A 14,845-nucleotide genomic window follows, 5' to 3' on the forward strand; every position below is an offset into this window, starting at 1 on the left:
CACGGCATTGACGCCAGACCGAGTACAGCTACTGCAGCGCTGCTTCTACTTGATAAAAGTATGAAATCAACAGGGGAGGTGTAAGAGATGTAGGAAGAGTACAGTAATGTAAAATACTGTAAGGAAAACAGAATGCATATTTTTCACAGTAGGCATTTCCGTGAAATACGTGATATCCTGAATTTTCAGGGGCATTTCTTACAATGGAGAGTACAGGCTCCTAACCTCCCTGAACAACCCAGGATAAGAGGGAGAGTACTGAGAAGAAGAGAGAGTATTTAGGGTCTGCATTACCCTCTCTGATCTCCCTGAGGATGGAATTATAGCTCGATACCGGCTATTTCATTATGTGCAATAGTTTGTATTGGTCGTATAAAAAACTTAGTTCATCATATCCTTTTCATTATGTATATTTAGTTTTATCTGTAGTATAATAATAATAACATAATATAAAGTCAAGACACTTCAACACGGGTCATTGCCTCTCTAAATGACCTACCTATTGTTCAATTGAGGTAGCCCATTTGGAGGTGCTATTATTCAGATTTAGCTGTTAATCTCTGCTACGGGTAGCCCATTGTGAGGGTTTCAGAACACCGGCACAGCGGGATTTTCGCATTTAAATTTGCCAGCTTACACCGTGCCTCATTAATTTTGGGCTAGTTAATACATTCAGGATGGGGTAAAATGTGTGCCGCGGCAGAGCGCTACTTTACACTCGGTCAATTTATCACTTCCTCAGTCGATCTTGATACATCTTGTTAATTAACCAATGCACTAAAAAATATGTGCTTTAAACAATACAAATAAGGTGTCCTGAAAGTGTCTATACTCCCTTATTTGATTAGTGTTTTCTCCTGTTTGGAGCCGTCATGGGTTCCAAATCGAGAAGGTTTGGGTCGCTGACCCGCATGCACGGTTTTAAATGTATTCCAGACAATTCACTAACAGTGGAGGAGTGTTTGTTTGCAGTAGCGGAAAAGATAGGATCCGGAAATATAAAAATCTGCTTCAAGAATGAATAAAGCCATTGTCATTTTTCTTAGCAATGAACTGTTCGTGAACAGGATTGTTGAAGAAGGTTTGTGGATCAAAGAGAGTTTTGTCAGCGTCTTACCTTTAGCTTTCCCTGTTACTAAAGTTATTTTTTCAAATGTCTCACCTTTCATTAAAGATGATCTGATTGTTAATGAACTGCTACGATACAGAAAAATAATGTTCTCAATCAACCCCATTTTGCTCGGGTGTAAAAAACCCAGATGTTAAACATGTAATGTCTTTTAGGAGAAAAGTTTTCATATTATTGAATGACCCCAACTCGCCTATTGAAGTTGCCTGGACTTTCAATATTCACGGCAATTATGTTATATTCGGAAGCACGGATGAAATGTTTGGACAAGCACCCAGGGCTGAGCAGCAGACACAGCCGTCAATGCTGTCGTCACCTCGACTGAAGCCATGGATCGAAAATAATAAAGAAACAGTAACTGAAACAGTGAATAATCCACATGAGTCAGTTTTCCAATTGGTTGAAAAAAGTGAAAAAGATAATTTGCCACCCCAGGAAAGCAGCTGAAGAAGGGCAGTCTATCTGCGACTCTGAGACACTCTCTCAGGGCAGTGGCGCTGCTGCAGCTTAGAGCTCCGGGACAGGGGATCACGGCGCTGCTGTTCAGTCCAGCACCAGACCAGAGGACATGCTGCCGGATATAGTAGCTGCAGATGATGATGAGGAATCTGAAGAAGAATCGGTGATATCAGCGATGGATGAAGGAGAGCTCTCTGACTCCTCGGTGCTGCTCGATGAGGCTCTGTCCAACCCGCCTGGTAAGAGTAAAATTTACTTTGTTGATCAGTGTTTCTAGATAAAACCAAAGGGAAAAGGGTACTGAATTAGCACCTTTCTTTTCTAATATTCAGCTGTTTATTCAATCTGCAAGAGTAGCGATGAAAAAGCCAGAGGAGTTGGACCAAAAGAAACTGTATTGTTTAAAAACCAACTATAGATAAATTAATGGATTATTTAATTTAGACTTTTCCATCAGTTTCTTGGTTGTTTATTTTTGTTTTTGCTTTCCTTTTTTCCTATGGAAAAAAATTCAAATAGCCACTTTTAATATTAATGGTTGTAGGAGTGTGAATAAAAGTGCACATCACACAGAACAGAGCAAATGTGATGTTTTTACAAGAAACACACTCGGAAAGTGTGAATGAGAGTGAGTGGCTGAGCGAGTGGAAGGAGAGTGCTGGAGTAGCTGTGCTGTTCTCCCCAGGGCTGCAAATAGACATTTTATCGGTTTGTGAGGAAATTCAAGGGTGCCTTTTAAAGATAGAAACACGTTTTAAAGGTACTGATATTGTTTTTATTAATTGATATGCAACAAATGAGGGCAGGGAAAGAGGTTTTTTAAGTCAATTAAGTCAGATTTTATCTAATTGTAACCCTGCACATATGATTTTAGTGGGGGGTGATTTTAATTGTACAGAACATTGTATTATTTTGCTAGGAATCATGAAGAGCCACATCCCCAGTCTTCTAAAGAACTGTCAGCTATTTTAAAAGTTTAAAGCCTGGTTGATGTCTGGAGGAATTTATATAAGCACTACACTTGGGTTAAAATGAATAATAATAAGGTATCTAAAGTGTGGCTGGACAGATTGTACTGCTCCAAATAAAATCTTAATCAGATTCTTAAAAGTAATATCATTCCTTCTGTGTTGTCTGATTACCACTGTGTCTTGCTTACTATGTGTCTTGCCTGCCTTCTGCTGCTCCCTCAATGTCATATTGGCATTTTAATACCAAATTATTGGAAGACAAACAGTTTTTAGTTTTTTAAAAACGTTTTGGATCTCCTGGAGGCAGCAGAGGTTGAGATATAGCAGTATACGACAGTGGTAGGACATTGGAAAAATACAAATTAAAAACTTTTGTCAGCAATATACTTTAAATACAACCAGGGCTTTGAACCAGACAGTTGAAGAGCTTGAGAGAGAGATACTAAGAAAAGAAACTCTCAATAGTGATGAAAACATCTTCCAGTCTCTAATAGAGAAAAAAGAAAATCTGAGCAGTCTGCTAGAGGAAAGAGTGAAGGGTTCCCTTATCCACTCTCGATTCACACAGGGCAGAAGCTGACAGAGGCAGTCACTCAGCTGTCACCAGGGAAAGCTCCTGGGATTGATGGCCTTCAGGCAGAGTTTTATAAAAAAAGCTCCGGCCAGTGATTGGAGAAGACCTTTTCCGGGTCTTACAAGAGTGTGTTTGGAAGCAGGAGCTGCCTCTGAGCTGTCGTCAGACCGTAGTTACACTGTTACCTAAAAAAGGAGATCTAAAAGAACTGAAGAATTGGCGCCCAGTCTCACTCTTGTGTTCGTAATACAAAATATTTTCTAAAGCCTTGGCCAACAGACTGAGGGAATGTATTCACATCCTGGTTCATACTGCAACATTTTTTTTAATTCAAGACTTTTTAACTGCTAGTAATCTTTTTAATCTTGATTTGGGGATTATGTCTGGATCAAGAAAAAAGCTTTTGATAGTGTGGGTCACAAGTATCTTGTCAACATATTGGAATCTTTTGGTTTTGGGCCTAATTTTATTTATTTTACTTCCATGCTGTATAACAATGTTTTTAGTGTTGCTCATTATCAGGCATGCTGTACACCATCTCTATTGAACTCCTGCTTTGTCAGCTTAGGAGCTGGCTGGCTGGTCTGATAATACCATCAGCACCTAACGCTCCTCCAGTCAAGCTGTCTACCTATGCTGATGATGTCAATATCCTCATCACCAGTCTCGCTGATGTGTCAGCATTGAGAGACAGAAAGCCTCATTGGCCAAGGTGAACTGGGAGAAGTGCAGCACGTTCCTGTCAGGGGAGTGGCTTGGAGCTGGCCCCCCGCACTCCCACAGCCGCTGCACTGGGGGAAGACTGGGATCAAGGTTTTGGGGGTCTATCTGGGAGGACGGCAGAATGAATCTAAGAATTGGGAGGACTTAAAAGAAAAGGTTAGGGGGAGGCTTCAGAGTTAGCGGTGGCTGACACCCCAGCTGTCCTACAAGGGGAGGGTTCTCATGATCAACAATCTGGTGACCTCCATGCTATGACACAGGCTGGTGTGCCTGGACACCCTCCCCCAGGGCTGATAAATGAGATGCAGAGAGTGCTACTGGAGTTTATCTGGAGTGGTCATCACTGGCTAAAGCCAGCCGTCCTGTACCTGCCCCCTAGCAAAGAGGGTCAAGGGCTAGTGGATGTGCGCAGTCGTGTAGCTACTTTCCGGTTACAAGCAGTGCAGCGACTGCTGTTCTTACCTGAGCTGAGCTGGAGAGACATCGCCTTCTCCTTCCTGCACAGAGTGAGGGGGCTGAGCTGGGACTGGCAACCGTTCTTAATAAATCTGTCTCAGCTAAACACCACCGAGCCCTCAGACTTCTACAGGAACATGTTGAATGCCTGGCAAATGGTGAAGGTGAAGAGACCGGAGAAGTATCTGACCGCAGGTACACTGCTGGAGGAGCCTCTGTTTTTTAACTCCTTGCTCCCTGCAGATGATTTCCAATCTGGAGTGTTGTGCTCTAGCTTTGCGAAAGGGGGCATTACAAAACTAAAAGAATTACTGCTGGTGAACATTGGGAGGTGGGGGGCCTGGCCAGACAGCTGGGAGTTCACTCACTCAGAGTTCTGGAGAATGCCCTGAAAAAGCTCTTTCTCCCACAGGATTAGAGAGATGCTGAACCAGGCTCTAGCTGGAGGGGGCACTGTTGAGCAGGAGCTGGCCTGCCCTTCCTTCCTAGTGTCCCCTAGTGTTCCTGAGGACCTCGGGGAGGGATTGTACTGCATTGATAGACTTAATAGCTGCCTGCACACTCTGAAAAAAAGGAGCTGTACATTAGAGATCTTCACGGGTCAACCCAGACCCGAGACCCAACCCGTACCGAATGGGTTTTCGGGTGCAAAATTGTCAAGCAACACACGGGTTGGGTCGGGTCTGGTCCGATATTGTTTACTCAGCAATACACAAACTGTCGATTACTATTAAAAATCATTGTTTATAATTCCTGTTGCATAGATTGGCAGTAGCACATGACATGGCTTGCAGAGCACAGCAGCAGACAAGTGACCCATATCGAAGGTGTTTCTTTTAGATCATTCTTCAAAGTCATATGGATTTGTTTAAGAAGGACATGAAAGAAAAACTTAAGAAAAGCGAATTCCATGAACAAAAGCTCACAGAACAATGCAAGTCTGCGGTGTGGGAATCATTTGTTGTTATTGTGGACAAAGAAGGCAAACAAGTTTTGCAAAACACAAATGTTACATCTCAATTCCATTTGCTCTTGTGTTAAGTTTGTAATAAAATCATGCATTTATGAGATCGTACTTCCGTTCATTTGATTTTCAGTTAATGTATTTATCTTTGTATCTTTTACACAAACATATTATATATTTAATTGTACAGTCTTCTGTGTAGGTTCATGATGAAATAAACACTGTCTGTAGTTCAGCCAGATTTCCAGGTTGACTGATAAAAAAAAACACTGCTTTAATACTGTATCTAGTCAGTGTATATGCTAAGCTGGAGAAAGGAAAAGCGTTCCACTATTTTTTCGGGCCGGGTCGGATCCAGGTCTAATAACAAAAAAATTTACATCAGGTCGGGTCGGGTCGGGTAAATAATTGTCAGTTCGTGGTCGGGTCGGGTTGATTAATTTGGACCCATAAAGACCTCTACTGTGCACACTCTGTGTTAAAGTGTGTCATGTAAATGCGTTAAAGACAGTGCCTGACACCAGGTGGAGGGCTCAAGTGGACTGTGCAGACAGCACTGCAGCCTGGAGTTCCTACAGTGGCGCATTCTCCATGGAAGCATCACCACTGGGTGCCATGTCCATCGTATTGACCCTGCGGTTAGCGAAGACTGTGTTTTTTGTGGACAGGATGAAACACTGTTTCATCATTTTACTGAGTGCAGAAGGCTGGACCCCTTGTTTAATTTTGTCTCTGAGTTGCTGAACTCATTTTTAACCTCCCTTACAGTCACAGGACAAGATTTAAAAGTGCTTTAGTTAATTTTATATCTGGCCAAGGAAAACTAGCAATCTGGAAAACCAGGAAAAACAAGCTGCAGGGGTCGGGAATCTATAATACTGCATTAATGTTGAAATTGTTGTTGAAAGCAATAATTAAAATTGACTTTGCTTATTTCTCCATGATCTGGATCTTATTATAGACACAGACACAGACATTATATATATATATATATATATATATATATATATATATATATATATATATATATATATATAATGTCTGTGTCTGTGTCTATAATAAGATCCAAAATGGAAAATTACCTATATGGTAACAGTATCCTCAGATATATTATGAAAAGTGTTGAATTTAAATCAAGGGAAGTAATGTTAAAACTTTACAATGCATTAGTAAGACCTCATCTAGAATACTGTGTTCAGTTCTGGTCACCTCATTACAAAAAAGATATTGCTGCTCTAAAAAGAGTGCAAAGAAGAGCGACCAGAATTATCCTGGGTTTAAAAGGCATGTCGTATTGAATCTATTCAGTCTTGAGCATAGAAGACTACGCGGTGATCTGATTCAAGCATTCAAAATTCTAAAAGGTATTGACAATGTCGACCCAGGGGACTTTTTCGACCTGAAAAAAGAAGGACCAGGGGTCACAAATGGAGATTAGATAAAGGGGCATTCAGAACAGAAAATAGGAGGCACTTTTTTACACAGAGAATTGTCAGGGTCCCCAGTAATTTTGTTGAAGCTGACACCCTGGGATCCTTGATGAGATTCTGGGATCAATAAACTACTAACAACCAAACAAGCAAGATGGGCCAAATGGCCTCCTCTTGTTTGTAACCTTTCTTATGTTCTTATGTGTGTGTGTGTGTGTGTGTGTGTGTGTATAAAACAAAAAATAATAAGATCTGTTTTACTATACAAACTTGTTTATCAGTAAAATCTTTTCTATTTTTGTGTTTTTACTGTTTTTCTTATGGTTCTTCTTCCAAATGTTTCAATAAAGGACCCTTAAAAGTAAAAAAAGTCTCTCTCTCTCTCTCTCTCTCTCTCTCTCTCTCTCTCTCTCTCTCTATATATATATATATATATATTTATATATGTATATATCTTTTCAACTTAAACACAATTTCATAATAATCACTTTAGAAACTGTATTGCGCATTATTAAATTAGCTCTCTGATTATAAATTATATTTCATACTTAGTCTATAATTGTTTCTAGTGATTGACCTGTTGTATCCAGACTGGATATACAGTATTACTGATTATTACTTTTGAATTATTATTATTGTAATAAATATATACATATCGAATGATTGAAGTGTAATGTATATATATATATATATATATATATATATATATATATATATATATATATATATATATATATATGAGTGGTGTGTAGATTAGAAGGAAGGCAGAGGCAGAAATGGGTGTGTACTCTTTTAGAAATACAGTTATACCTGGGGGGAGAATGGGAGAGGAGGGGGACAGAAATGCTTGTGCAACTGTCAATTTCATTCAGAATGGCTTCTGAGAACGATATTTCTCAGCTGTATCAAAATAAGATGCCACTGTTTTGATCCTGTTTGAATGGAGTCTTTAATCAATCCCCAAGCCACAGTTTACAGTATGTTTGCTGAGAATGAGTTCAATGTACCCATGCAAAGTAATGTTTTAGGAGTCCCTTTGGTCTCCCCAGTATGTTGATGCTCAATGTTCTTGAAAACTTGGTAGCTCTACCCTGTTATCAAACACAGCAGCAGAATAAAAGGAAGTCAGGGACTCACCACTTTGAAGTCCTGGTGGGTACACACCTGGCCCTTAAACTTGCAGCTCAGCATCATTTCTTTCATGTCGTGTCCCACTCGCTCCATGAACTCCAGCATGCTGAAAGGTTTGGGTTTGTAGTTTTCGAAGTAGGCTTTATCCTTCAGGATGGCCAGGACCTCTGGCTCGGCCAGGTGAGGGTCAGGGATCTCCATGTGGACGTTGAGCAGGGCCAGTAGCTCTCCAGCATGGTAGAGGTCATTCCGGCTCAGCTTGGAGAAGCGGTACTGGTTGAGGTTGCAGATGGTGACGGCCGGGAAGACCAGGCTGTTAGACACCACCTCGTCCACCTTGGTGACATGGGGGTAGGAGAAGAAGTAGGCCACTCGTTCAGCGCTCTCCACCACCAGCAGTCCAAGAGAGACGATGAAGGCCACCATCCAGAGCAAGCGGCGAATGGTCATTGGCCCGTAGACGAAAATGTGCCGGATGCCGTGGAAGGTAGAGCTGCCGGCGAAAACCTGGATGTTGGTGGGTTGAAAGCTCCCCACACTGCCCTCACTTGGGGTTTGCTTCAGATCCATTCCTTCTTTTATAATCCACGCTGTATTCCAAGGTTCCAGACTGAATATAATCCTTTATGAAGGGGATTTTTTTTAAAAAAAAGGTTGAAAGCTTTTCCCCCCCCAAACTGTGGTCCACAAGAGATTAACGTCTGCTGAGTTCAGTAGGTCTTTAGCCTACTTGCCGGTAAATATTTACTCCTTATTCAAACTCTTACCTCTAGACTTCTTCAGCACCATGAAGGAGGGAGGCAGGCGTCTGTATCGGGGGAAGCCACCAAGGTGAGCTCCGCAAAGGGAAAGAAGTGACAGCCAATGAAAAGATACCTTTTTGTATCTCTCTCGCTCTCCCTCTCTCCCTCTCTCCTACTTGAATCACTTCCACCTCCTCCTGACAATCAAGATGGCACGTTTTGAAGCAAGGAAGCAGTCTGCAGCCAGTTAACTAGTGCATAATCCACAGGGAACAGCCAGCCTCCTTGAACTTAATTTATTAAGAGTGTGCAAGAGGAAAAGAGAGAGAAAATAAGAATCATCTATTTATTTTTGCTTTATTTAAATTCCTAGACTGTCGAAATAGCTGCCGGACTCAGCTTTTGGAAGCTTTGTGGAGCTCGTCAAAACCCCTCTTCTCCTTCTCCTCAGTGTAAAGGGGGTTTTCACAGAGCAGATGACGAGGATTCAGAGGAAATTAAAAAGAAAAAGGCAACACAGAACTGCACTAGGAAAAGGGACACAGCACAAGCAAAAAAAATAGGCTGCCTGGACTCACCACATTAGTGTCTGTAAGCATACAAAAGCCTGCAGGCAGTGAGAGTTCTGTGATGTCAGTGACTGAAAAAAATAAAAAGAAGCTGCTTTTTTTCACTGTTTTTAGTTTTTTTGGAGAAATTAACAGTGTTTATGGAAGCTCAGGACTTGATGCTGAAAACAATTGACACAAGCGAGTAAATCATAGATCTGTTGCAGCTGCCACATGTCTGATTGAAGGCTTAAGCTCAATCCATCACAGGATCTAGAGATACACAGAAGAAGCTTCCAGCAGTGCTAGTGTTCTGGGCACCGTGCAAGCTTTGAGGCAGACAGGAAGAGGGGGAGAGAGAGAGAGAGAGAGAGAGAGAGAGAGAGAGAGAGAGAGAGAGAGAGAGAGAGAGAGAGAGAGAGAGCGCTAAAAAAAGAGACAGGAAAAGGGGGTGGTAGTGAAAAGCATGTTTCTGCATTCAGCCACATTTTATATTGATGAATCTCACATCAAGGGTGCTAATTGACTTTGTTGCATTTTTGTAACTCACTGGCAGCTTAAATCGGGTTTCTTGCTGCGTCACTCCCAGGGGTGAAATTCTCAACAAAAAAATGCAGGTACTCATATGCACAGCCCGGTGTAAACATTTTAAAAATTGAGACAATTTGAGTGCCAATTAATAAATACTTTAAAAATGTATACATATTGGTACATGATACATTTATAAATACAAAATAAGCCTTAAAAAATAACTGATCAATTATAACCAATTCACCATAAACAAAGAAGCTGAAAATACTGAAAGCATTGTATCCTCTGCATGTATCACTCAGTCATGTACTGTAATATAACACTTAAGTTAAACCTTAAATGACAAGCATTAAGAAATATTACACTATGCAGTAACTGCTGTAGAGAGGGAGTTTTGTTTCAAGATATCCTAAAAAAAAAGGGACAATGTTATAAAAAATGGTATAAAAAAACAACTGTGCTATGAAAAAATGATACAAAAAGGCCACTACTATGACTAAGGCCATTTTAATTTTTTGATTTTATTTTATATTGTGGTTTCCGCACAAGAAACAAAGTGGCAAAAGACACATTTTCATAAAGTAATATCATTACTGTGGTTTACTTCTGCCTTTTTTTTAGATGTGCACACAAGTGGAAACTCACATTTAACTTAAATGATCTGTTCAAATGTTTTTATAAAAGGGGGCATTGTACAAAGAAACAATACATCACCATTTTGGTTTTCATTTATTACAGTCCTCATAACAGAAAATACTAGGATCACAACAAACGTTGTTCACTGTGATTAACGTGTACCTTGCAAGTTGGGCCCGTGTTTGAAAAGCGTGAAGCACACTCCATCTGTATCCCGATTCTGACTCGCTTACCAAATCTGAAGCTGCACTTTGATCCTGTTTTTTATGTTATTGTTAATCCCTACTGTCCCACATATCACTTGCCATTTTAGACAATTTCACACACATTCTGACAATGTCGTAAATCAGTGCAAAGCAAAACACGTTATGATAATTATTTCTAATATTTATCAACTATGTAATTTATGGCCGACACTGACATAGATTTTGGCCTTCAAATTCATGTGCAGCAATGTTCATTTCGAATATTTCAGAAAGAAAATAATTATTACTTCATAATAATGATAATTACTCCATATAATGCTGTTTTCACGTTGCACTGCTAAAGTCTTCTCTCGTTGATCAACGAATGAGCACTGACACAAAGCAAAATGGGCAGAGATTTGTGACGCATGCCAAAATGAAATCTGATTAGAATGAAAGCTCGGCCAATCAGCATGCAGTGATTATACTGACGTTAATGGTGGCCAATAGCAGCTCACAGAAACAGAAGCAGTATGAGGAAACAAAATGGAAGCAGCACGAACTGTGCTGAATGAAAGTGCGTTTGAGAAATGTTGTGCTAGTGGGCTGTGAGAGTGGATGGAATGCATCCGCGTTGGATGAAGAGCAGATTAAGTAAGTCCCAATACCCAGTACCGGCATCAAAATAAGTCCCGGTACAGAGTACTGGTGAGTACTGGCAGAATTTCACCCCTGATCACACCCAAGGATCACCTTAACAAGTAATATCGTTATAATGTGCTTCAAGCACACTGAATGGGAGGAATGTACGCCTGTCATTATCCCTTAAGCAGGGCCAAAGTGCTACTACTGTAAGTGTTTTTAATATATATACAGTGCTCCCTGGCTATAAGGCTCTCGGATATAACGCTACTTCAGCATGCCCTACAATTCCATATACTAGTGATTCATGCAATATCTCTACAGTAAATACAGTACCAGTGTTGGTAAAACTATAGACAACTTCTCAGTCTAACTTCCATTTCTGTCTCTCCCTTTTGATACAGTATCTGTACTGAAGAAAAGCTGCGCTGGCACTTTGTAACGCAGACATCTTATTCAGCATTCGTTTTAAAATGAAATAAATATTAGGCCTATTACGTGGTTATCTTTTCTTTTATCTTTACATTTTTGCTGTGAGAGGAGCTGCGTCGTTCAGCTTTGCTTCAGCCTCGCTCCGGCAGCCGCACCTGGGGCGAGCCTATTCCCTCTTCCCCGCTCCCGACCTGCTCTCCTTCTCGCACTTGGTTTGGCTCTTCGAACTGAATACATATATACACTACCGGTCAAAAGTTTTAGAACACGCCCATTTTTCCAGTTTTTATTGAAATTTAAGCAGTTCAAGTCCAGTGAATAACCTGAAATGGTACAAAGGTAAGCGGTAAACTGCCAGAGGTTAAAAAAAAGTTTAGGTTACCAAAAACTGAAAAATAATGTACATTTCAGAGTTATACAAAAAGGCCTTTTTCAGGGAACAAGTAATGGGTTAACAACTTACAGCTGTTCTGCAGCAATGGAAGTAAATTAAGCCTTGAAAGTTGATGCTAACAATTCCTACAGGTGTCCCAACTTTTGTTGATTACTTACAAACCCTCTGTCTGTATAAAAGCAGTGTTGGAACAGACTGTGTTACTACACCCTCTTAAGCATTATTTGGACAGTATTGTACTGCAGGATGTAGTATATTGCTCTCATAATGGCGAGAAAAAGGCAATTAACAAAGGAAGACAGACAGACCATTATAACCCTTAAAAGTGTAGGTCTTTCCTTTAGAGAAATTGCAAAGAAAGCCAAGGTGTCAGTGAGTACAGTTTCCTACACCAAAAGGCACTTGGAAACTGGAGGAAACTCTGACAGGAAGAGGCCTGGCAGACCCAAAGCCACAACAGAATCAGAAGACAAGTTTCTGAGAGTCAATAGCTTGCGTGGTAGGCGGCTCACAGGACAACAGCTTCAAGCACAGCTTAACACTGGTCGAAGTAAGCAAGTCTCAGTTTCAACTGTGAAGAGAAGACTTCAAGCTGCAGGTTTGACAGGTCGAGTGGCAGTAAGAAATCCATTGCCCAGATGGCAAAATAAGAAAAAGAGGCTTGCCTGGGCCATGAAGCACCGCCAGTGGACTACTTTGTATGCCGTCGAGTAGGCGAAAGGATGGTTCCTCGGTGTGTGACACCAACTGTCAAACATGGAGGAGGAAGCGTGATGGTCTGGGGCTCTTTTGCTGGATCCAGAGTTGACGACTTTCACAGAGTGAGTGGCACCCTCAACCAAAACTGCTACCACAGCATTTTGCATCGCCATGCAATACCCTCTGGTATACACCTAGTTGGTCAGGGGTTCATCCTAAAGCAAGATAATGACCCAAAACATACCTCCAGGCTATGTCAGAACTACCTTAGAAGAAAAGAACAAGATGGTAGGCTTCAAATCATGGAATGGCCAGCACAGTCTCCAGACTTAAACCCCATCGAGCTGGTTTGGGATGAACTGGACAGAAGGGTGAAAGCAAAGCAACCTACAAGTGCAACACATTTGTGGGAACTTCTGCAATAGTGTTGGGAAGAACTTTCCGAACAATATTTGATTTCCATTGTAGAAAGAATGCCACGAGTGTGTTCGGCTGTTATATCTGCAAAAGGTGGCTACTTTGATGAGTCCAAAATTTAGATTAAATTTTGTTAAACAAAACGATTCCATGATTTCTTTTTTATCTCCAATTGTTTATTTGTTCTATGCTTTAATTTCAGAGTACATTGAGAATTTAAACTGCGTAAATTTCAATAAAAACTGGAAAAATGGAGGTGTTCTAAAACTTTTGACCGGTAGTGTATATATATATATATATATATATATATATATATATATATATATATATATATATATATAGTAATCCGTTGCATATCCACCCATCACATATCCACACTAACCGTTTTTCCGCCATGTTAGTTTATTATTGAACAGAGAAGATTAGTTCAGAGATTGTAGCTTTTACCAAAGTTTCCATACACTGTGTTGTATGTGCTCTGTGCACTGCCATTGCTGGTAGTGTCACGTGAGCTGTTCATTGTGTTGATCTGCAAATAGCGTATCAGTTTCAACTTCCGACTCGCTCTCCTGCCTGTCACACAGCAGTGAATGCACGCATCCACAATGCAAACAGCTACTCTGTCACAAGCATTTATACCCTGTGTCTTTCTGAACAAGGGATTTAGGCAGGCCCGACGGCAGCATGAACACTGTAGGGGGGGGCATCCACTTTTTTAGGACAGGCTCATTTTGGAAAAACAAATCAATTAGCTTGTATTCTCTGCTATTTTGCTTAACTGTGATGACAATAAACAAACAAATAAATAAATAAATACATCATGTGACAGTGCAATATTATGAACTATCCACACAGCAGGAATTACCACAGCTCTTTCTGGAATTTTTATTTATTTTTTTCTTTAAAATTATTATTATTACCGCATTAGCAACAACGGGGTGTCTGAGCAACAATACTTTATGAATACATTCATACAGTGAGCAGCCCCTCTACAGAGTTTGAAACAGATTCCCACACACTCCAAATTACTGTAAAGTTACAAATGTACATATAATGCTTACTTTCAACTGCCATTTTTATTTAAGCGATAGTGCCCGTCGATGATGGCTCTACTTGTGACAGTTGACCGTGACTGGAGTTATGCGTCCCGAAAGTAAATCACACGGTAGAGCCATCATCGAGAGGGCACTATCTCTATTACAAAATGATTTTACCATTGTTTTCTTTAAAAAAAAACAAAAAAAAACACCTTATATGACTACTATTGCATAGAACCACACAAGCAACATTATAAACCTCCTGTATCGTCTCAGTGAATCAGGTTCACAGTAGAGCGGTCATTATCCTGCAGATAGATAGATGGTTTCTAATAGCGTTTATCCCCTCTGTAGCCATCATTACCAGTAGGTAATTGACCTTTTGTCACCTGTGTCAGGTATTGACCCGCTGAATTATAATTTTAGAGCAACATAAATAAAGAGTACATTATTTATTTGAGGAACTGTTCAGCTTGTGCTCCATGCTTTGCCAGCATGATTTCTTAGTGACTCATAAGAGACAAAGCAATCATTTGCTGCCTGCAAAGGCTGCTGGGAGATTGTCCAGACATGCAAAGTTGCATAGTGCTTGGCTGTGTGAAGTTGGCAAAATTGTGAGGGACTGAGGCACCTCACTGTTCTACGTCGGCCCCTACTGTCCAGATATCAGGTGAGCTCAAGCGGACCCCTGCAGGGCTGAAACATCCTTTGTCAAGATCCTGGGAGTAAAGAGGAGGTTGGCTT

At 40.6% G+C, this 14,845-nt stretch overlaps 1 protein-coding gene across 2 annotated transcripts in view; it reads right to left on the reverse strand.

Moving 5' to 3' along the window:
* Positions 1-9,395, reverse strand: part of LOC117435163 (acid-sensing ion channel 2-like) — a 656,265-nt gene extending 646,870 nt beyond the window's left edge. The window contains exon 1 of one of the 2 annotated variants that reach the window (XM_059002992.1): positions 7,844-9,395. In XM_059002992.1, the coding sequence (XP_058858975.1) occupies positions 7,844-8,407 (564 nt within the window). In that variant the 5' untranslated portion in view covers positions 8,408-9,395. The remainder of the gene's footprint in view (positions 1-7,843) is intronic. The other variant, XM_034058165.3, reaches the window with a different exon arrangement.
* Positions 9,396-14,845: the final 5,450 nt, after the last annotated feature.

The sequence above is a fragment of the Acipenser ruthenus genome, chromosome 28, assembly GCF_902713425.1.
Source record: "Acipenser ruthenus chromosome 28, fAciRut3.2 maternal haplotype, whole genome shotgun sequence".
NCBI classification, from domain to species: domain Eukaryota; kingdom Metazoa; phylum Chordata; class Actinopteri; order Acipenseriformes; family Acipenseridae; genus Acipenser; species Acipenser ruthenus.